General features: G+C 38.0%; 4 protein-coding genes and 1 long non-coding RNA gene across 5 annotated transcripts; 3 read left to right on the top strand and 2 right to left on the bottom strand.

The window, feature by feature from the left end:
- The first annotated feature begins 109 nt into the window (after positions 1 to 109).
- On the top strand, positions 110 to 1,209 carry LOC104737385 (uncharacterized). The gene has a single exon (XM_010457556.3). The coding sequence runs from the start codon at positions 215 to 217 to the stop codon at positions 944 to 946; it is 732 nt and encodes a 243-aa protein (XP_010455858.1). The 5' UTR covers positions 110 to 214; the 3' UTR covers positions 947 to 1,209.
- A 695-nt stretch (positions 1,210 to 1,904) lies between these two features.
- Positions 1,905 to 4,654, bottom strand: LOC104737376 (laccase-17). The gene is made up of 6 exons (XM_010457548.3): positions 4,213 to 4,654; positions 3,985 to 4,136; positions 3,652 to 3,896; positions 3,436 to 3,564; positions 2,370 to 3,356; positions 1,905 to 2,287 (listed from the first exon to the last, which is right to left on the bottom strand). Exons 1-6 carry the CDS (start codon positions 4,300 to 4,302, stop codon positions 2,157 to 2,159), a joined length of 1,734 nt encoding a protein of 577 aa, XP_010455850.2. The 5' UTR covers positions 4,303 to 4,654; the 3' UTR covers positions 1,905 to 2,156.
- LOC147949279 (uncharacterized) lies at positions 4,208 to 5,333 on the top strand. Its single transcript, XR_015584147.1, has 2 exons — positions 4,208 to 4,341; positions 5,016 to 5,333. It is a non-coding gene; the product is annotated as an uncharacterized LOC147949279 (long non-coding RNA).
- Positions 5,334 to 7,997: 2,664 nt separating this feature from the next.
- Positions 7,998 to 12,667, bottom strand: LOC104737367 (putative respiratory burst oxidase homolog protein H). Its single transcript, XM_010457537.2, has 13 exons — positions 12,011 to 12,667; positions 11,677 to 11,839; positions 11,421 to 11,583; positions 10,530 to 11,333; positions 10,292 to 10,390; positions 9,919 to 10,034; positions 9,719 to 9,821; positions 9,491 to 9,597; positions 9,168 to 9,327; positions 8,893 to 9,066; positions 8,653 to 8,781; positions 8,376 to 8,454; positions 7,998 to 8,286 (listed from the first exon to the last, which is right to left on the bottom strand). Exons 1-13 carry the CDS (start codon positions 12,459 to 12,461, stop codon positions 8,177 to 8,179), a joined length of 2,658 nt encoding a protein of 885 aa, XP_010455839.2. The 5' UTR covers positions 12,462 to 12,667; the 3' UTR covers positions 7,998 to 8,176.
- Positions 12,668 to 13,437: 770 nt separating this feature from the next.
- LOC104756551 (uncharacterized) lies at positions 13,438 to 22,633 on the top strand. Its single transcript, XM_010479161.1, has 2 exons — positions 13,438 to 13,536; positions 22,283 to 22,633. The coding sequence occupies exons 1-2, from the start codon at positions 13,438 to 13,440 to the stop codon at positions 22,631 to 22,633; spliced, it is 450 nt and encodes a 149-aa protein (XP_010477463.1).
- The last annotated feature ends 1,031 nt before the right edge of the window (positions 22,634 to 23,664 follow it).

The following is a 23,664-nucleotide window of genomic DNA, read 5'->3' as shown; positions in this document are numbered from 1 at the left end:
CAATTTATTATTTGGGCCTGTGGGCTTCTGTGTTATTAGGCTTGTTTTGTACACTTGTTTATTTCGGCTTGAAAAAAAAAAAGAAGGGTAAGTTTGTAATTTTGGGTTTTGATTTTGTGTATATTTCGAAAGTACTAAACTTCACGGAGAAATTGCCCTAATTTGTGCAGAGAGAGAGAGAGGTGCGGCGATCTTCGAGCTTCTTTTTTTTCCGATGAAGACCGTCACCGGAAGAGTTATTAGTGCTGAACCAATCTCACTCTCCAAAGCAGCTACGCTTCTCTCTAGGTTTACTTCTTCCGATAATGGAGCCTCTCAAGACGTTAGAGCATATCTCCAACGAGCTTCTGCTGCCTTCACCGAATTAAAGAGTTTCCACAGGGAGATTAGATCGAAGGAGACGAAGCCAAGCTCCGAGACGAGGAGTGAGCAGAATGTTACCGAAGAAATCGATGGTGGGGAGGCACGTGACCGGAAAAGTGAAGGTATGAGTGAGGAATCAGTTTACGGAAGGGAAAAGGAGAAGAAGAATAAGAGGAACAGAGAGGAAGATGTTATTGATGAGAAGGTTGAGGACAAGGAAATGAGCGAAGATAGAAAAGAGAGAAAGAAGGAGAAGAAGAAGAAGAAGAAGAAGAAGAAGAAGAAAGATGAAGTTGTTATTGATGAGAAGGTGGAGGAAAAGTTGGAAGACGAGGATATGAGCGTAGATAGAAAAGAGAGAAAGAAGAAGAAGAAGAAGAACAAAGATGAAGATGTTATTGATGAGAAGGTGAAGGATAAGTTGGAAGACGAGGACATAAGCAAAGAGAGAAAGAAGGAGAAGAAGAAGAAGAAGAGTGAGGAAGAGATGGCTTCAGAGGAGAGGAAGAGCACAAAAAAGAGGAAGAGTGATGACGAGATGGGTTCAGAGGAGAGGAAGAGCAAGAAAAAGAGGAAATTGTAAGAGCTTGATTGATGGTTAAAGTTGGTTTATTTGGGAGAATTTTGTAGTGGAAATTTTACAAATCTTTCAAATTTTGGTTTCAAGTGTAGTTGAAGATGTTACTTGGTGACAATTAAGATTGAGAAAGATTTGATTTTTTTGGATTTCTCTTGTTAGTTTATGTTGTCTGCATTCAAGTTTTTGTTGTTTTGGTAGTGTGATGCTACCCTCTTATATCCCTGACTATATTTGGAAGATGTTTGAATGCAAAGGTTTGGAACTTAGAGAGATGAGTTCTTTAAGCGTTACTTATTCAAGTTGTGAAATCAACTAGAAATGCTATATGTAAAACTCAATTTTGCTTATGCACTTGAAAGTCTGGTGCTTGAAAGTGTAGGAAGTCTGCGCAATTGCTCTGCAGTGAAGTTTTTTTCTGTGTGAAGGAAGAGGGATTTCTACTTCCTGTTCAACTAAACTTGTGCAAGTAACAGATAATCCTCGATCGTCAGGTATGTAATCTTACATGCTATTATGGTTCTTGAGAGTTTCAGTTAGACTTTGTGCTACTCCTAAGATCTTTTAATAGATAAATTACACTAGGAAACTTGGGATAAATGTACAGAACCGTTTTGAATGTAGAGCCATACATTTCTACACGGCTTTCATGCAAACAATTGAGTTTTGTGGAACCTTAAATGTCGCAAATATCATCATATATATGTAAACACAATGTGTACATGTCATATGTGGATGTTGCATCATTGTTTACTTGAACCTTGAGCTAAAAACCCAAATAAACCAACTTTGAGCTAATTGCTACAGAGATATTAGCTCAAGGTTGGGGAAGATTTCCACTAAACAATGTGTACATGTCATATGTGGATGTTGCATCATTGTTTATCATCAAACGATTTTGTGTATATCTTCAACAGTTAATTGCTACAGAGATTGTGATAAACAGTCGAAGGTAAGGTCAATATATGCAAATTAGATTGTGTGTATATATATTAATTTGGAGTTTACATAGTTCTACACTTACAGAAAGGAGAAATGTGCAACAGTAAATAATTGTAAAGAAATTGACCTCATGTCAAATTATTGAACAGGAATTGACCTCATGTCAAACCGATAAATGGCCGGGGAAAAAAAACAAAAAAAATACACGAAGCTTGTAAGAAAGAAGAGACAAGAAACAAAAAGGAAAAGGACTTCAATCATGAAGCAAGAATTCTCAGCATTTGGGCAAGTCAGCAGGAGGAGGAAGAAGTTTCTGATCTGGCTTATCTCCATCAAGAACAAGCCAAGCCATCCTCAGACCCCAACTGGTATGTACTTCCAAGTGACAGTGCATGAACCACACTCCTGCGAAACATTTTGTAAACTTGGTTATTATTATTCATCTATGTAAAGCTGTGTTTCTTTGGTTTATAATTGTTTCTCTTACCTGGGTTATCTGCAAGGAATCGAATAGCAGCCCATCCACCAGATGGCACACCAATTGTGTTCCGCTCTATTGGGTCAACAAGGTTGAAGTTTTTAGGATCCTTGTTTGCGTCGAAATTCCCAAAGCCTTGGCCAACGACGAAGAAGTTGAACCCATGAAGGTGAAGTGGATGGCTTTCAGCACCAAGAATGCTAGTGTCTTGCATCACCAACTCCACACTGGTGTTGTAAGGTAGAACCATCAAGTTTGTCCCGTTGCTAACCATGGTATTGTTAGGTGGAGTGCCTGTGTAGTTAAACGGAACAATGGGACTCCATGGGAATTTGGGGGAATACACTCCATGATATTGGCCAGAATAGTGAGATTGAAGGAGAGCTTTTGTTGGCATTGTGAAGGAAATGTTACTGATTGAGGCAGCAAACATTGTGGTGTTAGTAGGACCCTGGCATGTCTGGTTATTCTTATGATTGCACGGGTTTGTTCCCAATCCTACTGTGAAGAAGAACTTTCGATCAACATTCAGAGGCACATTTGCTGGGAAGTTTTTGCTGTTCAGACTGCGTAGCTTGTTGCTGAACTTAGTAGCAAAATTTGTATCGTTTAGAGCAGGGAGTGTTGGTTTGAAGAGTGGAAGATTCTTGATTTTAGTCCTTGAGTGATCATCTTTGGTCTGTTTAGATGGTTCATATTCTAAGATTCCTGCAACTGTAGAGTTATCGAAAGTTCCTTGACCTGTGACGTATGGTCTTGCACTCATGAAGAAGGAGGCACTCGGGTAACTAGGTTTAGTCTTCAGCAGGACGTTTGTGGTCTGGCCAGGCGCAATTAAGATGGTATCCGTCTCAAATGGTTTAACATAGATGGCATCAGCTTCAACAACCGTAACAGTGTGATTTGCGATGCTGAAAAAGAGCTCATCATTAAGTGCAGCATTGATTAGCCTGAGAAGGTATGTTTTTCCTGGCTTCACTCTCAGTCTGAATGTATCTGTTTTACATCATTCGTTACATAGATTAGTGGGTCATATATTATTAAACCATAATTAGATGTAGGAACCAGTTACTACCTTTGGCAGAGCAGTTGTATAATGGACCAGGAAGCCCGTTGATCGTGTAAGCATCAGAGACATTAGGACCACCTCCTGTTTGTGTTGCTTGGCGAATGATTGCCTCAGGGTCTGCGTTGAACCACTCCCCTGCAATTTAACCATAAAAATCAGTTATTATGTTTTTTTTAACTCTCATCATAGTCTCTGTCTGTTTCTGTTCCTCATCATCCTTACCAAAGATCATGGGAACTTCTTTGTGTGGTTTAGCAAACGGGTAAGGAACACCGCGTTTGGGAAGGATGATAAGTGGACCATAGACTGTTGCTCTAAGCCATGAAATGTGAGCATGGTAAAACAGGGTGCCTCTTTGACCAACAATGGTATAGTTGTAGACATAGCTTTGTCCTGTCTGAATAGGACATTGGGTTATATAGGCTGGTCCATCAGCCCAACCAGTCCGTAGTTGCCGGATCCCATGCCTGAGATTTTTCACGAATTAAAGCCAGCTAGTATCAGTAATCAAACATTACTCTTAATAATGCTACAAGTGGTTTCAAGATTATTTACCAGTGGATAGAGATGTTGTTTGGCACTTGATTAACGACTTTGATCAGAAGCTGGTCACCTTCTCTAGCAATAAGCTTAGGTCCTGGAAACTGCCCGTTTACAGAAACAAGGCTCTTTGTGTGGCAAAGACGTGTCACGTTCTGCATTTTGATCTGTGAAAACAAAACGTTTTATCATTATTTGCATCCCCTTTTAAACTAATAAACAGAAGAAACATTCTTCACATACTTCCAGCGTATAATGCCTTGTAATCGCAAATGCAGGTTGAGGAAGAAGAAGAACACAAGAGAAAATAGCTAAGAGAAGCTGAAACCCCATGTTCAGTGAGCTTGATCCCCGAGGCTTTGATTAGCGCAGGTGAGTTTACTGAATACTCTGCCTCGGTTATTTGTTTATGTTTTGCTGTAGATTGTGTATTTATTGTTTCAACCTTTAGTGTATATATAGGAAGGGAGAGTTAGGTGCTTGCTTGAGCAGGAAAGCTAGAAAAAACAATTAGTAAATGTTTAAGAAAAAAACAAAAAGATAATTGGTAGAGAAGTACTCCCTGTAATCAGAAGAACTTGATATGGACTAGTTGTTAGATTATATGAACAGCTAATGTATGAGTGGTGTCAAAGATAAGTCAAACTCTTTGACCCTCTTCAATTCCTCAAAAACTATTGTTTCCTTCTCAATACTATGGCGTAGATTCTAGATATGAAATGTAAATTTGCCAATTTGAGTTTCTCGGATATGACAGTTCTTCTACCTGTGCTCCATCTTTGACAGCATTGAGTATATTAGACTTCAAATTTTGACATGAGAAAGTAAGTAACTTGGACCAGACGTGGCTGTTTAGGACTATCGTTTGATTTGATCCTTGGCTAAGTTTTATTTAGACCCAAAATTTTAGCACTCTTGGGTTCTTTTGGAAGGGTAACTTTTGTGGTTAGCGGTTAAATTTTAGAAAATACATATCATCATTTCATAAGCATGTTATAAGTGATAAGTACTTCATCTGTTTGTTTATTAATTTATTTTATTTGTAGGTGGGGGGAACTAACTACTAAAGGAGAGATTAACCGAGGTGGAGTTAGTCAAAACATTCGTAAGCTCAAATTGCTTGGGGAATAAGCAAGGAGAGGGAGATTGTAGCTATCAAAGAAGGTCACGATTAGGGTTAGATATCAAAATCCATGAAGGATTTTCCATTTTTTTTATAAGAACATTGTTGAGGAAACCTCAAATTAAGGTTGGCTATTTTATTTCCCAAGCAAGTGACCTAACTCCCTTTTATGTTCGTATCCTCAAAGGCATGCCACTTATATATACATGTCTCTCTATACACATATTTACACAACTTATTATTATTTGTTGAACGGATTAAAAAATTATTTTAATTATGTTTATAATCAACAAGTGTATATAATTAATTATGTGTATCTTTAACAAAAAATTTATATAAATATAAATATATAAAATGTATATTTGTAAACTTTTTGCTTCTCCTCTTTCAAATTTTTAAATTTGAGAAATGTACAGTCGAAATGCAAGACAGGTTGCTAACAAGTACGTATCAACTTATCCCCCTGCATATATGAGAAGTCGGTAATTAAATATATATATAGTTTTCCTAGAAAAAAAAAAAGACAGTAAAGAAATGTTGAAACTGAATAATGGTTAAATGAAAATACTCGGACATAATGATGAAACACAAGTTTACATCATTAGTATGTAGTTCAAACCATTTGTAGTTTTTTCTACAATTATGTCTTTAACAATATTTTAGTTGGTAACTCACAATCAATATCATAAAAACAGTAATTTTAGTTATAGATATTCATTTTAAGTTTTAATTAACCAGACTAGGCATGTGACACGAGAGCTATATTTAGAAACAGGTTAATTCCGCGTAATAATTATCTCCCATATTATTTGAAAACGAAATTCTGATATCTCTTATAACGGTTTCGACTATAATTATCTAATTACATTAAACTAAAAACATATAGTATGATGAACTTTTACATATTTAGGCCGTAGACCAATTTCAAAGAACTCTACTTTAGAGAAACTATCTAAATACCTTAAACTTAATTACCATTCAAACTTTTAAATATTGTTCTACGTACATAGGCGTAGAAGTGTATTCTTTAAACTGTATTACTGTATACATACGCGTAAGATATACACGTGAATACATGATTAGTATAAGAGTATGTAAAGAGAGATTAATTAGATTGGAGGAAGTTTGAATACATGTTTTTTTGTTATTTTAATTTTTCACATATATATTGTGGTTACACCAACCCTTGATTTCTGATTAAGGCTCCAACAAAATATATAGTATATTGTATGCACGTATGTATACATATATAGAACGTATCCTATACGAATATATATGTACATATTTGAGCGGACAGTTACTAGCCACCTTTTAGGTGAATATATAAAGATGGTGATAATTACAAAATTCTTATAAAACTTAAGAGTTCGACGTACGTAAAAGAGATATATGCATGTGTGATGTGTCCATATGATAACTGTAATTAATTAGCCACCCGCTCATTGTTATCAACTACAGTGCTTGCACAAATGTATGTCATATGTCCTATATATATTATATAACATTTTTCTCTCTTTTCTGTTTGGTGAAATGATATAAATGTATGTCACAGGGTTATAATCTTTTTCTTTTTTCTTTAACTTTAGTTTTCTCTAACAATAGATATCATAACTTCATAAGAGTGAAAAGTTTTTGTCCAAAAAAACATATGAGTGAAAAGTAACATTGCATTGTGTATCCACCAATAATTAGAGCAACCAAAGAATATGAAAAATCTTATACTAGCACAAGTATCTCATTAAGCCATATAAATGTAAAATATAATCAACTTCTTTTCATTAAACTTTGAATAGAAATGATCAATGATGATTATTAAGATGCTTTACCTTAAGTGCCCAAGATTAGCCAATCTTTAATAACGTCGAAAAGAAAAAGCAGAGTATAAGTACACCTAAAGAAAATATTTCTTACACAATTTTCTTCATAAGAAAAAAGTCTTCCCTTAGGAATAGTATACCAATTATTTACATACATCTTTATCAATATGGTACGTTTTGCTTGCTCGAGGTGAATTAAATCCTGACTATTTAACTTAACAAGAATATAATATGTAATATGATTAGTTCTACGCAAGACGGAATTTTTTGTTTTTAAGTAATGCAATTTTCGCAAATAATTTATTATCATTTATCTAATTTAATAAATCTTTGTAAAATCCTTTAACAAAAAAAAAAGAAAAAAAACTTTGTAAAATCGTATAGAATCCATGTTGTATGAAAAAAAATATCAATAATGTGGAAAGTTCCATGATTTATCCATGCGTACGAAAGGTCCAAAACTAACAATTGCTTAACAAGTTAGACTCTTTTGTACACTTCGTTATCATATTACCTACTCTACTCCACTTTTATTAGATTTTTTTTTTTTGGCTAGCACTCCATTTTTATAGTGTTTTAAGGATGTCAACTATTGTAATTAGTATCAATTTCAGAATTGTGCTTGCAAGATGATTATTTCCGATCTGCCACACGTTCCATTTAAATTTAGTTCTAAACTAGAGAAAACTACAAGTCAAAACCCAACATATATACACTTTCATAGATACATATTATAGTAGTAAATTGCAATTTCTAATTGCATTATCTAGTTTAAAGTATCACATTTTTAAAATAAGGATAAAATCGATCATCCATATTCTGTTAAGCAATTTTTCTAATACACTTATCTGATTTAGGAGACATAATCTAAAAAACCAAATTTAAAATTGGTAAAATGCAGAAAAGTGTTTGTGCATTAATTTGTCAGATTTTCTCAATTTCGAAAATTTTGACAAAGAAAAAATAACAATCACAAGTTCACAAAACTATATATATATATATATATATATATATACAAATTGTTCTAAACAATTGTAGCAAATATTTTCATCACAAAAATATATATACAAAAACGATGTCAAAGCAAATGGATCAATAAAAACAATACTTAAGATTTTCTTAATTAAAATGTTACTATACATTTTTCACTTCGTTAATTACTTTTACATTATCTCACCAACTAATTACATCCTGCATATATGGTTCTTTAATTTATTCCCAAACTGATTGAGGATAAGCAAAATCTGTTTCTTTAAGATTATTTTGGTTAGAAGTTTTCCTTGTGGAAAGTAAAACGAGTGGATGACTCGAGACTAAACTCCTGACAAAGTTCTCTAAGTGGTCTAACCAATGTTGGGCTTCCACAGTAGAATACACCTGAAAAATACACATGTTAAGAATTATTGATGTTCATAGAGATATTTTTTTCAAAAAAGTTGATATTAACTATTTAAGATAGTAATTACCTATTCGACAAGCTTCGTGTTTGCTTGACAATTCAGAAAAAACTTTTCTCCAATTAGGTCTTGCGAAATGTGTTCGTATCTGATGTGTTTTGGGGATAATTAAGATTGATTAGTTATATAATTGAGATACACGTAACTTCTTAAAGAGTGCTAAACGTTAACAAAATGTCATTAGTGACATCTCCTTGTAAGTCAAAATGATTCTATGTTTTCTTCAACATTAATATAAAGTGGACAACTATTAAAATTGTTTAGTATACTTTTCATGAGAACTTACACGGCTTTCGGAGACAATATCAACACCATTCTTTGCATGTTGAAGTTTCTGAACCATGGCGATCAGGGCAGATCTTGCATCTCCCGCTTCGTACATACTTGTTAAGTAGTTGTGCATTTCTATCACATGCTGCCAAAAATTAAAACATTATAAATATTATTTAGAAAATCTGTTAAAATTATTATTTTGTTGTGGCAATTCATAAAAGAATTTTAAGGAAAAATGAAACAATAAACTTACGGTTTTATCAAATTCGGCGATGTCATCCATAACTCCCTTGAACCAATCAAATGAAGCTTGTTCTCTTGTCACCCAAAAAAAATATGCTCTTTGTGGAAACTTTTTGCCTCCTCCACCACTAACACTATCACCTGCTACACTCGATCCTCCTACACTTTCTTCGTACTTTTGCCCCTGATGTTCCAATGTCAAAAAAAGTAGACCCCGATTCTAATTATTTTCCTTTATATTCAAACTCACATAAACTAATGAACAAAAAAGTATATACAACTTACACTTTTGGGAATCCCCGGTTTTAGATGGTTTAACATGTCTTTCAAAATGCTAATGAATGGAGTTGCTCCAATCCCTAGGCCAACTAGTAAGAGGATGTCGAACTTCTGATAGTTTTGTGCCGGAGCTCCATACGGTCCTTTAATGAAAATTTTAGGGAATCTGATACAAAAGATGAACCGATCAGATCAACTTGTTTTTTTTTTTTTTTTAGCAGCAATCAGATTGAAATATAAAACACTGGTTATGTGAACAACTGAACATACTCATCTTCTTGCAAAATAATAAACATTTAATTGGTGATTATTGTTTAGTATTCACTTACAAGACTTGTGATTCTTCAATGTGAGGATTCACACCCGCTGCTCTTGTTTCCATCCTCATAAGACTGTTTGGTTTAGGTTTAGCAGCTGCTTGAGTGGGTTCGCATGTCTATATATAATCAAAATTTAACAGTTTACACTTAAATTAAAATTTAATAAAATAAAACTAAAATATCGCAGCTATAAAAAAATATTTAACTAAACAAATAAAGAGTGGCGAAAAAAATTACCTTTGCAAATCTGCTCCTAAGTTCAGTAGTCCAATCTCCTAAGGCTCTTATGTGAACACTTAAATAGTCATCCCCTGGTGCGGAAGTAATGGAGAATGGATGCCTAAATAATAAGGGAGATAATTGGAATATCATTATTTAGTTTACCTTATAAAAACTAATCAGTTAACTTATTTTTACTCAATTATTAATTTGAATACCATTCAAACTTTGACAGATCAGGACACTTGACAAACATGTACATGCCACTTTTGTATTTGAATCCGGGAGGTTTGGTCACGTAAAGTGCAAGAACGTTGCCCGAATATACAATAGCCTGTGATGAAAGGAAAAAAAAACATGTACAAACAAATTAATATATAGGAACAGAAACACTCAATTATATAAATTATTCAGAAATGTTATAGTTTTGTCAATGTTCAATTAATACACTTATTAGTGTACCTATAATTATTATCAAAATAGTGTTTTTTGTGTATATATAAATCATAGGTGCAAAATTCTAAATGGATGACCTGGTGATTAATCATATAAAATCAAGGCAACATATTTATATAGCCTTTTGTTTGTTACCTTAATAACGTTGACACGGTGGCTGTGTTCTTGTAGGAGACGTGAGAAAAGCCTCTCACTCGCGTAGAACAGCATCGGTACGGCCACATACATCCATGTCTTCATTATAATACAATTTACCAAAAAAAAATTTTTAAAAATAAGATTGAAATGCAGAAATTTATTATGTTACTTTTTTTTTGTGTGTGAACGATTTATTATGTTAAACTTAAAAATATAAGAAATTGAACGTAATTACCGTCTTTTGGTACCAAGGCTTCTCGATGATAAGGATGTAACCATGGATGATGAGAAGAACATAAGCAAGAGCCAACAAATGATGAGCATACCAAAACGCATTAAAACCAGCAAGAACGCTAAACGGTTTAGGCAATTTCACTATGTTCCTTCTAAAGTAATGCATCGCGAGCGTAAATGAGAATCCCATGAAGAAAATCATTAAAACTCCCGTGATCGACACTGAAGTCGTCATTAAACCGAGGTAACTCGGTTGCGTATTTCCCAAGGCAGATCCCGCGTACGTCAAGAACACGTCGTAGGAGCACGAGCTTAACCTAGGGTAGTTACAGAAGATGTGAAGTGCCGTGTGGAGCAAAGCTTGGAAAGCGATCATATATGCAATCACCTTGTGGAAGTTAATGTTGTCGTCGAATGGGACGACGCGGTTCAAAAACGTTGACCTAAGGATCGTTAGGGTTTTCCTACATACTGGTATCAAAATCAGAGCCATGTTCAGTTTAAGCGTTTCGGCTGCTCCTTTAGCAGCGCAAACACAGCGTCCGGTGATATTGTATAGAGGGTTTCGCATGAACTCTTCGTACTTCCACATGAATAGATAAACATTGATAATGATCCACAAGACGAGTACCCATATTTTTTTCCAGTTCTCATGCATCAGTTCCCCAGTTACCGAAACGTATTTGCTCATTGGGGTTCTGTACCGCTCTGGGATCATCGCGCGTGTCAGAGTTTGCGATTTCTTCATCTTATCAGCATCAGCATTTGTCACCATTCCTGTTAATAGTATTTCTAACTGCCACATCTGATCGACACAAACAATGAAATATTTAAAACATAACTCTCTATATATATATTTATCGGGATATAAAAATAAAAAGAGAAAGTGAACCTCTATGTATCCCTTGTGATCAGGGTCGAGTTCTTCCATAATCAAAGACGCATAAGCCGCAGCGTTCTTTTTCAAATTCCCGAGGCGGTTCGCGGAGGCGCTCAAGACTATGACTTCTTTCACTTCCTCTTCCGTGAGCTTACCATCTCCGTTCTTGTCACACCTAAACAACAACCACAACCACAATGGTTAAATTAATTAACCGCATTTGGTTATATATGTAATATATGAAAACATATAAGATTAAGTAAATTACATGTCGAAGAAAATCTGAAGACGACAATCAAGGTCTTTCTTGATCATGTCTTCCCAAAACAGCTTCAGTTGTTCTTTGTCAATACCGTTTTCAGTCTCTATTTGTCTTCTCCGTCCCAATGCCTCATAAACTTCTGCCGCAAACTCCATTGTGTCTCCCATTCCTAGTAACATATACCATCGACGTTAATCTTCTTTTTTCTAATCAAACAATAAACAAAAAAAACAATTTCGTTCTTATGTCTACAAAAAATATTTGTCTTTGCAGTGTAGATATTAGTCTTTTGATTTTGACATATAATTTGCGTTTAACTATTAGTATATTTGTTAAGTACCAATGCAGACGCCGAACTTCTCTTTGGGCAACTTGCCGTCAACAGAGAACTGATTAAACCGGTTCTCAATCGATTTCCATGCGTCACGTTCCCGTCCGGTGACCGTCCGATCAAGGAACCGCAAGCTCTGAAGTCCCCTAGCGGCGCTAGATGTTGTCCTCTCCACTCTTTGTGGACCTGTCTTCTTGGGCAACGCATTGGTCGGAGGCCCTAGGTTCCCGCTTTTCCTTGTGCTCGGAGACCCGAGATTACCGCTCTTTCTCCAGTTTGAAACGCTCAACGATCGGATTATCGATGCACCAAAATTTCTTGACGCGTTCTTCTTAAGAAAACCTTCGTTCTTGTTGAGGTTAATGTCGGGTCCTTTAGACGAACCTTCACCCATTGAATCGATCTCTACACTCTCTAACATCCATTTTGTTGAATCCTCGGGAGGAGTATTATTTTTCATAGTATTTTTGTTTATTCTTTCTCCGGCACCGGTAATTGATCCAAGGATCGTCGGAGATCTTATAATTCTTCTATCTTATTGTTTCTTTAAACGTTTTGTTTTTTTTTTTTGTTTTTTTTTTCTGGTTTGAAAGAATTATTAGATGAGGAGGAGGAAAAGTAGGGGGAGAGGCATTGATTTTTGTGTCGTTTGTAACATTTGTGTTTAGTTTATTTAGTTGGGAAGCAAGACACATGAAAAGTTTACTAAAAATAGAAAGTTCTAAGGAAAGCAATTTTTTTGAGGTCAAACACACACAGACCAATCAAAGACCTATAAAAAGAATGAAACTTCTGAATTTGACTTAGTGCTACTAGAAAGTTCATGATATTAAATTAAAATTAAACTGCATGTAATATTTACTATATATATTTCCAAGTTACTATGATTCTTATATTATATTATTATTATTTTAAGTAAGAAAAATACCTGTCGAAGTGATTGCTCTAATGGCTGACCAAAACAAGCAAATGATCGCAAAACTGTTTAGGATCTATCCCTAGAAGCAGAAGAGTTCATAGCAGTTCTTAAAAAAGTTTATACCTCATTTAAAAAGGTAAAATTTATACCATTTACGGAAAGCTATACTGTATCATGGTGCCTCAGAGATCAGAGAGTGACACAGGGCCAATATAGATCACAGTCCTCGGAGCTCTAGCCGGATGAAAGTGAGATTGAGATTCCAAGACTTGGACCAACCCCAAGTTTTTTGGGCCTGAAACAGGCTTTTGATAGGCCAATACTGAACTCACCTTATTTCTGTAGTAGACAATGAAGACTAATTGTAACTGAATATAGCTATTAATCATCTTTGAGTGAAAACGGAGTCAGATTTATACGACCATTTAGAGTTAAAAAAACGTAACGTGAATACTTGAGAAATCGAAGATCCATTTCCAATCGACAACATACTTTCAACACAAAAAAAATCAAAATCATGGACACTTTTATAATGGTCTCGTTCATGACCATGATGCTCTTTTCTACGTCCGAATTAACACGTGCCGCCAATCTTCTCGTGTCCAATGAGCTGCATGTAAAGGTATAGAGAATGACAATCACTTGAATCGCTTGGAAACGCGCCAAGCAAACGCTTTTATTCAAACTTATAAAACTCCCTTTTTACAAGTTATGAATCTAAGCCTACTCTCTTGTCTATCTAACACAACACCCTGTGTAGATCTAAAAGAGTAAAACACACTCACCTTCAAAGCTCTTTTTGTTTGCTCGAAGGTTTACAAATCTCTCAAACTTATCCCACGAGTGCTAACTCTTTTTGCGGCCAGCCCTCGTCCTTTTAAACCCTTCACAAATGATCTCTAACCTAGATCTTTGTGAATCCCTAACTAAAAGGAAATATTCCTTATCCTAAGAAATATCCTCCCTAATCCTCTCGATCAAATATACTCTCAATCTTCTCGTGTATATCTTGATCTTCCTCTTCCTTTCTTCTCACGCTCCTTATCACGACTCCCATAATCTTCTTCCACGTCAGCTCAACTACCACGTCAGCATATCAGCGCTCTGAGACACTCCGCAAGCTCCTGTCACTTTCAGAGCTCTGATGCACTTTCAATCTCCCCCTTTTTGACTGAATCTTGCCACACAAGCAACCGCAGCATCAAACCTGAAAATGCACAGACAAACACAGCCAAGACAAGAACACAACCATACTAGCAAAATATTCCAGCAATCAACACAAGACGGTTAACCGACAAAGACTTGTTAAAATAAATTGTTCAAAACCAAAACAGAAACAAAATAACAACAAGTCTAAGTTTTAAACAGGGGAGAACCACATGAAAGTAAATAAAAACAATGAGCAACGATAACAACTGCTCCCCCATAGCTTAACCTCCCCCTCAGACCTCTGAATCAGACTCATCTCCCCCTGCTTGTTTGGCACAGTTTAGTCAAAAATACCAAGAAACTAAACTAGAAACTGGAGCAAATATCAAAGTGAGAAACAACTTACCAGCGTCCAAGGCATCTTGCAGAATCTTGATCGCCAACCGGATGGCTTTGCGCTCTGCAGATGAACCCCTACGAACAGTCTTTTCAGCGGAACGCGACACAGTCTGCTTCCCCTTTGTCTTTTTCACGTCTTGTTGCTGAAGACTCGGAACAGGGCGTTGTGCTGCAAGGAGCTGATGGATAAGGCTTGGAAAAGGTAGACGAAATCCTGACTGAGCTTGCAGACCCAACTGTATGATCTGTTCGTAGATCATTCTCCCAAAATCAAAGGGAATACGATGCATGATCATGTAGATCACCATGGCTCTGTTCGCGGATATGTACCCTGTATTCACCGTGGGAGACCAGTTGCTGCAGCAAATCTTATTCAGATCCTTGATCACTGGGTCCTTAATCGCCGTCGATACAAGCTGCTTGCAAGTCTTCACTTGACCACCAGACAAAAAGAGTGCGAGATCCTCCTCCAGGATTGCAGCCGTCTGTAGTTTTTGCTCACGAATATCAACTGATTGAAGACCAAACAGAGCATTGATGCGGCTGGGAGAAAACTCGTACATCCAATCTCTGACAAGCACATCAACTGAGTTTCCTTCAACCTTGACTGTAGGAAGATTCGCCCAGAACTAATAAACAATCTCAGAATCATAGGGAACAATTTGGGTGACCGTTTTTGACAGACCAACTTGCTCAAGCAACTCCCTAGTAGAAACACCTACTCCCTGAGTATAGCTAACCTCAGCAGCAATGGTTCGAGAGGTGAAGAAACCATACCGTCGAGCAGCCTCAGCAGATATGAACCATTTTGTGTCAAAGTCCTTAGACGATGCACCGCGTGAGGAGGACACACCCTTGTCCTTACGAAGAGACGGACGCTTGGATTCACGACCATCTGTATCCGCAGCTGATTGTCTCTTACGCAGACGAGACGAGATTCCCTGGTTCGACACCGTGGGAACGGGGACATCACCAGTGAGATCGACGACCGGAAATTGAGACGTCACCTCTTTCGGCGGAGAAGACGAAGAGTCGCAAGTTTCTTGGTTCCCGTGAGAGGGCGAGGGAACTTGATTCACCCGAGGCGAAGATGCAGCTACGGACTCCTCCTGAGGCTGGTAAACCACCATGGCAGTCGCGGGATCGATCGGAGCCAGTGGAGTGGGCGGAGGCAACGAGGACGGTGGGGTGTGAAGCTCCTCATCTGAGCTAAAGTCATAGTGGAAACCACTAAAGATGGACTTCATCGTTGATAGAGCGTTGATCGAACAGAGAAGAAGAGATTTGAGCAGAAGATTAATCGACACAGGATTGAAATCTCAAGGGTGATGAGGAAAACGCCAAAACCCTAGCTGCTCCTTTTTATACACCTCCGTGTGTTTCAGTGGGCTGCCCAAACTCGGCCCAAAACATTAAGGATTTCCTAAAACCACTTAATTAAACATTAGTGTACACTGCATCTATTTCCTCATTTGACTGCATTTAATCGTTAATTCAATCAATCACAGTTAATATTCATGCAATAAATCTCATTCTTCTTCCTTTTTCAGTCCTAATTAACAGATTCATGAACCAAACACACAGATACACACAGCCACTAATGATAGATTCATGAGGGACCCTGAACGAGAATTAAACACACATGAGCATTAAATATTTTGTTTTTTTTTTTTTTTTTTTTATTACTCAACATTAAACAGTGCAGAACACTAACCAGACCTTTGTCGTATCAGCCACTTGTTCAGAACCTTCACCAGAAACTATCACAACCTCTTGAATTTTCAAAGATCAGAGGACTGTTGCATGTGGGTAGTCTTTCACACTGGCATGCCTTTAGTCTACAATCCATCCCAACATGTTAAGGCAGCTGGAGTTCATCTCTTTGAAGAGCACCTTTTTTTTTATTATTTTTTTATTTTTTTTTATTTTTTTATTTTATCAAACAACCTTATGATGACTGTTTCAGCATCTTGAGCTTCAGTGACATCATTAGATTGCGTCAGCCACTGATTTGGAACTCATCATTTCTTAGGTTGTGAAACCTTCGAATGATTGTGCATGTCTCTTCACAGCTCTTTGACCTCCTTAATCATGACAACGTTTAACAGGATGGATAGACCGGCATGACAGGCAGCTATTTCCCACACTTTTTCAGATGTTGATCTTCTATATATTCCAGGATTTCTATGATCTGTTCTAGTTCCAGTTCCTGTCTTAGACCAACACAACTCAGAAAAATAGTTAGAGTTCACAGACACCAATAGACTTCCTCAGATTTATGAATCTGTTGAAATCCAGAGGCTTAGTAAACAAATCAGCCAATTGAAAATCAGTGCTCACATGGTCTATCTCAATTAGTTTCGCCTCAACAAGTTCACGAACAAAGTGGTGTCTAATATCTATGTGTTTTGTTCTAGAATGCTGGACAGGATTCTTAGAGATGTTTATAGCACTCAAATTATCACAATGAATTAACAAAGTGTCAGAATCCATACCATAGTCAGAGGACATTTGACGCATCCACAGGAGTTGTGTACAACAACTGCCCAAGGCAATGTATTCTGCCTCAGCGGTTGACAGTGAGACACTGTTCTGCTTCTTGCTGTGCCATGAAATTAGATTGTTGCCCATAAAGAAGCATCCTCCACTAGTACTTCGGCGATCATCCACAGAACCTGCCCAATCAGCATCGCAGTACCCGCTCAGACTGGTGTTGGTATCCTTAGTGAAGAAAATACCAAAGTTCACTGTCCCCTTGATGTACTTGATGATCTTCTTGACTGCTAGTAGGTGTGACAGTTTGGGCTTGGCCTGGTACCGTGCACAAATCCCTACTGACAGACAAATGTCAGGCCTACTTGCTGTCAGGTAGAGCAAGCTCCCAATCATACCTCTGTATAGTCTTTCATCCACATCCTCTCCTTCCTCATCTTTTGAAAGCTTGTCATTGACCCCCATAGGTACCTTGGATTCTTTACTCTTCCCTAAACCAAATCGCTGAACCAATTCTTTAGCATAGGTGCTTTGAGACACAAAGATCCCATCAGCTGATTGTTCTACTTGCAGACCCAAGAAGTATTTCAGCTCTCCCACCATACTCATCTCAAACTCCTGTGACATGTTCTTCACGAACCTTTGCACCAGAGATTGACAGGTAGAACCAAAAATAATGTCGTCCACATAGATCTGAACAAACATCAAGGCCTTGTTGTTGTTGAGAACAAACAGTGTCTTGTCTACACTTCCACGAACATATCCTTGATCCAGAAGAAATGTTGTTAACCTCTCATACCATGCTCTTGGAGCCTGCTTGAGACCATATAGCGCTTTCTTCAGACGATACACATGCTCAGGATGTTGTGGGTTCTCAAAGCCTTTTGGTTGTTCTACAAACACTTCTTCTTGTAGAATCCCATTCAGAAATGCACTTTTCACATCCATCTGATGTAAAGTAAACTTGAGAGCACATGCCATTCCAAACATGAAACTGATGGATTCTAGCCTCGCTACCGGAGCAAAGGTTTCATCAAAGTCAACTCCTTCGACTTGAGAGTAACCTTGGGCCACAAGTCTTGCTTTATTTCTCACAATGCATCCACTGGCATCACTCTTATTCTTGAAGATCCACTTCGTTCCCACTATATTGACATTAGCTGGCCGTTTAGTGAGTTCCCACACATCGCTGCGCTCAAATTGTTCCAGCTCATCTTGCATTGCAGCAACCCAGAACTCATCCCGAAGAGCCTCTTTGTGATTCTTTGGTTCCATAGTGGAAACAAAACAGGCGAATTGAACAATTTCAGAGTCCTGAGTGACAGTGTCCGGAACTGCAGTCTTCTGTTTCCTTCCGGCCAGTTGAGCAAAGTCAATTTGTTTGCCCCTGGTAACTCTACCCCCCTGAATCGCACCGATAACATCACCTGAGGAGTGATTCCGATGAACCTGAGAAGATGGAGGAAGCTCGTCTGGTGATAGTCCGGGACTGGTACCAGTATGATCACTAAAACTCTCAGAGGCTTGCTCAGACTTCTCATCATCAGTTACCAGATCCTTGTCAGAGAGAACAGGCACCATATCAATTCGTTGAAACGAAGTATCATCAAAGACAACATTTACTGTTTCTTGAACTGATCTTGTGCGTTTGTTGTAGACACGAAAAGCAGTGCTGTGTCCGGAGTAACCAAGAAAGATCCCTTCATCACTCTTCGAGTCAAATTTACCCAACTGATCCTTGTCATTCAGAATGTAGCATAGACAACCAAACACATGAAAGTAGCTTACAGTTGGAGGCTTTCCTTTCCATAACTCATAAGGAGTCTTGCTGGTCCCTGGTCGAACATACACACGATTGATAATGTAGCAAGCAGTGTTGACAGCTTCATCCCAAAACCGATGTGGCACTTGATTCCCATGCAGCATAGCTCTCGCCATTTCTTGGAGTGTTCTGTTCTTTCGTTCAACTACACCATTCTGCTATGGGGTTCTCGGAGCAGAGTACTGATGAACAATGCCCTGATTTCCGCAGAATTGATCAAACTTGTCATTCTGAAATTCTCCTCCATGATCACTCCTGATAGCCTGGATTGAATATTTTTCACTTTTAATCTGCAGGGCAAGAATGCGAAAACATTCAAGAGCATCAGCTTTTTCACGAAGAAATCGCACCCAGGTGTAGCGAGTGAAATCGTCCACCATGACAAAGATGAACCGTCGCCCAGAAATACTCTGAACTTGAATAGGACCCATCAGATCCATATGTACCAACTGAAGTGCATGACTTGTGCGAATATCAGTCACAGGCCCATGAGACGTCTTGATTTGCTTGCCTTTGTTGCACGGACCACATATGAAATGTGGATCACTTTTCAGCTTAGGAATTCCGCGCACAACCTCTTGATTAGCCAGTTTCATCATTGTGCGAATGTTGAGATGACCAAGCTTCTGATGCCACAGTTCTGTATCCAACTCAGCAGTCGTGTTAAAACACTGTATTGATGATTTCCACATGTAACAGTTGTTACCAGACCTCCTGCCTCTAAGTTGTATTGACCCTTGTTGATCCACAGCCTTGCACCCCTTCTTGGTGAAAGTGACATCCAGACCTTCATCACACAACTGACTGATACTTATCAGATTGGCCTTCAACCCTTCAACCAGGAAGACATCTTTAAGATGTGGTTGAGACTCACCACCAGTTGTTCCTTTTCCTCGGATCGTACCCTTCCCTCCATCACCGAAAGTAACTCTTCCTCCAGCAACACCTTCTAGATGTGATAGATTATCACGGGCACCTGTCATATGCCTGGAGCAACCACTGTCAAAATACCACTTGGCCTGATCAGCCTCTGTCTTTTCTGCTGTGAAAGCCACATGACAGTAGAGATCATCTTTCCTGACATACTCCTGTGTGTTTCTCCTGACAGCTGGATAAAACGCACAGCGTTGCATAACACGATTCTGAAACTGATAGCATTGGGCTTTATAGTGAGTTAGATGCCCACAATATCAACATCCTCTCCGTCTACTACGCTGAACAGGTCTTCGAGATGTCTGCAGAAACCCACTAGAGACATATGGCGGCCTAGTATTTACCTCAGGAAACGCAACCATCCTTGGATTTCTTGAATTCGGATTCACAGGAGCCTAATCACACCTCCTAGTCGTTTGAGAGAAATTCCTCTCCTTCTGTTCTGGTGCAGATTCCACTCCTTTGACAAATTTAGTGGTTGGGTTGGTGTTTGTTCCTTGGTAACCTAGACCCCACTTCAGATTGCTGGATCTTCCAGTGCTCAGCAGTGTATCGAGATCTTTGGTTCCTTTATTCAGCATCCTGATATTCTTCAGCTGTTCGTCTAACTGCTTCTCAAGTCGCAGAGTCTTAGCCTTCTCTTCACTTAATTCTTTAGAGATCATGGCAACATGAAGCTGTAAGGTATCTCTCTTAGAGGTTAACTGTGTGTTGTCCTGTGTCTTCTGAACCACCGTCTTGATGAGAAGCTCTATCTGATCTTCTACTGACAAATCTGCCTCTTCCCCTTCTGAATCAGAATTCACCTTCTCATCCACGTCTTTGATTTCCAGCACCACATCATCTTCTTCATCTTCCTCAATAACACCCAGCAGTGCAAGGAAGCTGTTAAGAACCTCTCCTTTGCCGACCTCTTCATCTGAGTCGCTTTCACTCCAAGTGATGTAAGACTTCTGCTTGTTTTCTCGTGAAGGACAATCAAACTTGGTGTGACCGTAGCCCTTACATCCATAGCATTGCAAGGAATTCTTCCGTTTGTTGTTTGGGCATTCAGACTTGTAATGTCCAAAACCCTCGCATTCAGCACACTGTCGTTCTTGCTTGTCACCCTTTCTGATTTCCTTATCAGTATCAGATTTCAAGACCGGTGATGTTCCCTTCCGCTGACCTCTTTCCATCTTGCAGAAGTATTTCTTAACCAGCAAGCCGACTTTTTCTTCATCTGCAACTTCCTGAGACTCTGCAATCTTCTGTTCCTCAATGGCTTTGAGAGCAAATGATTTCTCATTTATCTTTTCCTTCTTCTTCAGCTGTATCTCAAATGCCTGCATCATCCCAACTACTTGATTGTACTTGAGCTCATCAGAATTCAGTGAAACATCAATAGCAGACCTGTGTGGTTGACACTTGTCTGGCAAACTTCTGAGAAATTTCTTCACCAGCTTCTTGTCCTTGTAGCGTTTACCCAGAACTACAGCTTCTTGTGCAATACCACTCAGACGACTGCTATACTCAGCAACTGACTCAGTCTCTGTCATGTGCAAGTTTTCAAAATCCGAAGCAAGATTGTCCAACCTTGTACGTTTGACCCTACTTGTGCCTTCAAACGTGACTACCAGAATGTCCCATGCTTCCTTGGCCGCGTCACATCCTTGAACTTGATTGAAAATGTCCCTAGGCAAAGACTTGAAGATAACTGATAGAGCCTGTGAGTTATGTTTGGACTCCGCTTTTTCTTCGGCCGTCCATTTCTTCCTGTGCTTAAGCACCAAGTCTCCCTTCTCATTTTTCTCCGTCGGATGAGACCAACCATCTTCCACCGCAAACCAAGCTTCCATGTCAATGCTTGAGATGGCCTGCTTGATCGACACTTTCCAAAAACCAAAGCACTCAGGATCGAGTTTCAATGGTGATTGAACCGCAACAAAATCCAGTGATTTCTCCATACCCTTGCCGCAAGATCTCACCTGTTGAAAAAGGATATCAGAACTTTTTATCAGGTGCTTGCTCTGATACCAATTGTAAAGGTATAGAGAATGACAATCACTTGAATCGCTTGGAAACGCGCCAAGCAAACGCTTTTATTCAAACTTATAAAACTCCCTTTTTACAAGTTATGAATCTAAGCCTACTCTCTTGTCTATCTAACACAACACCCTGTGTAGATCTAAAAGAGTAAAACACACTCACCTTCAAAGCTCTTTTTGTTTGCTCGAAGGTTTACAAATCTCTCAAACTTATCCCACGAGTGCTAACTCTTTTTGCGGCCAGCCCTCGTCCTTTTAAACCCTTCACAAATGATCTCTAACCTAGATCTTTGTGAATCCCTAACTAAAAGGAAATATTCCTTATCCTAAGAAATATCCTCCCTAATCCTCTCGATCAAATATACTCTCAATCTTCTCGTGTATATCTTGATCTTCCTCTTCCTTTCTTCTCACGCTCCTTATCACGACTCCCATAATCTTCTTCCACGTCAGCTCAACTACCACGTCAGCATATCAGCGCTCTGAGACACTCCGCAAGCTCCTGTCACTTTCAGAGCTCTGATGCACTTTCACTGCAGACACGTGGTGATGTTCCCGTCTTCGTCACGTGCCACCCTGCCCCTCAGCTGTCGAAACGTGTACCATTGGGTCAAAAGTCGTTGATAGAGATCCCAACCACAGCTAGCAATGATACCGTTGATGAGAAGGTGGCGGGATCTAGAGTGTGGCAGCCAACGACTTGCATAGGAACGTTTTACAGGGAAGCACATTTCGAGATGCACGAGAGACCGTACGTTTTGTACGAATCGGACAAAGATGCTAAGGAGTGTAAAAACTCGTGTTTCGTCGTTGTCAAAGACGATGGATTTTATCGTTGGAACAACAACAAGAGAATCTGGGACAAGATTTTTCCGATCATTTGGTATTAGTAACTCATTGTTCTTTTTATATTTTCGGGTTCATTTCAAAGATTATAATTTCTTTATCAACATTTTGGTTAATCAAACACTAATTAACGATGAGGTTTATGACATTTGTAGTGTTCCAATATTAAACATCTAATTTATGTAAGGTGCATCTAACTTGGATAACAGACTAATCTCAGGGTGAGATTAATTACTATATCAAATTTAAGAAATGAGTCGTTTGGGTAACTTGGATGGATTGCATGTATGCACATATTTAAACTCTGGAAGACATCGATCAAGTTAACGACCAAACCCCAAAAGGTCAATAATTTGATTTATAATGTGTTATATTTTTTATTTTCAATTACCGTGTTGAACGAATAACAACTCTGCAAAATTATAAAGTGTTATGTTCCGCAAGCATTATGTTTTTAGTTCCAATAATGTTGGCTTTCTTATGTTCACAGAAGCTAGTAGTGTGAACTTGCCAAACTCTATATACTGTATGTAGAAATATTGATAGATATAAAGACGATAAATTGGTTTTTTAGATTTAATGATAGTGGATGTTGTCAAAATCTGTTACATGCATTTTTAACGCAAAATCAACTTGTCATGTCAAATAGAAAACCCAAAGCTTTACATTTTCCACACAAATTTATATAATACTAGGAGTTGCTCCGTGCTATGCACGGATTTGTCTTCATATTTTTCCGTAAGTTTAGTTTTTAAAACAGCCAATTATTACGATATTATTTTATACAACCCAAATATCTATATATATATATATATATTTAATTACATTTTGGGTTCTACCCTTTTATTTATATATATTTACAAAGTTAATCCCTAAAAATTTTCCAAAAATAGCATTACATCAGATTTTGTTTACTAAATATTTCACATACTATTCCAACTTAAAAAAAATACAGCAAAATCAATATGGAAACAGAAATTATGATATATTTAACCACACCTTCTATTTTGTATTGAAGATATTCTTTCTATGAATCTTTTGCAAAGAAAGAAAACAACAATTTGATACTATTTTG

This window comes from Camelina sativa, chromosome 2 (genome assembly GCF_030686135.1).
Source record: "Camelina sativa cultivar CO46 ecotype springtype chromosome 2, ASM3068613v1".
Lineage (NCBI taxonomy): Eukaryota > Viridiplantae > Streptophyta > Magnoliopsida > Brassicales > Brassicaceae > Camelina > Camelina sativa.
Note: the sequence above shows the minus strand (reverse complement) of the source record. Positions and strands in the feature narration are given on the sequence as shown.

Bases quoted from the DNA above. Each gene is read 5' to 3' on its own strand.
- LOC104737385 (XM_010457556.3), top strand. From the start codon at position 215: ATGAAGACCGTCACCGGAAGAGTTATTAGTGCTGAACCAATCTCACTC.
- LOC104737376 (XM_010457548.3), bottom strand. From the start codon at position 4,302: ATGGGGTTTCAGCTTCTCTTAGCTATTTTCTCTTGTGTTCTTCTTCTT. The intron at 4,137-4,212 runs GTATGTGAAGAA...TTGTTTTCACAG, and splicing joins CAAGGCATTATACGCTGGAA to ATCAAAATGCAGAACGTGAC. The intron at 2,288-2,369 runs GTAAGAGAAACA...AATGTTTCGCAG, and splicing joins ATTCCTTGCAGATAACCCAG to GAGTGTGGTTCATGCACTGT.
- LOC104737367 (XM_010457537.2), bottom strand. From the start codon at position 12,461: ATGAAAAATAATACTCCTCCCGAGGATTCAACAAAATGGATGTTAGAG. The intron at 10,035-10,291 runs GTAACAAACAAA...CTTTCATCACAG, and splicing joins ACCGTGTCAACGTTATTAAG to GCTATTGTATATTCGGGCAA. The intron at 9,067-9,167 runs GTAAGTTGTATA...TTGGAACATCAG, and splicing joins AACCGGGGATTCCCAAAAGT to GGGCAAAAGTACGAAGAAAG.
- LOC104756551 (XM_010479161.1), top strand. From the start codon at position 13,438: ATGGACACTTTTATAATGGTCTCGTTCATGACCATGATGCTCTTTTCT. The intron at 13,537-22,282 runs GTAAAGGTATAG...CTTTCACTGCAG, and splicing joins TCGTGTCCAATGAGCTGCAT to ACACGTGGTGATGTTCCCGT.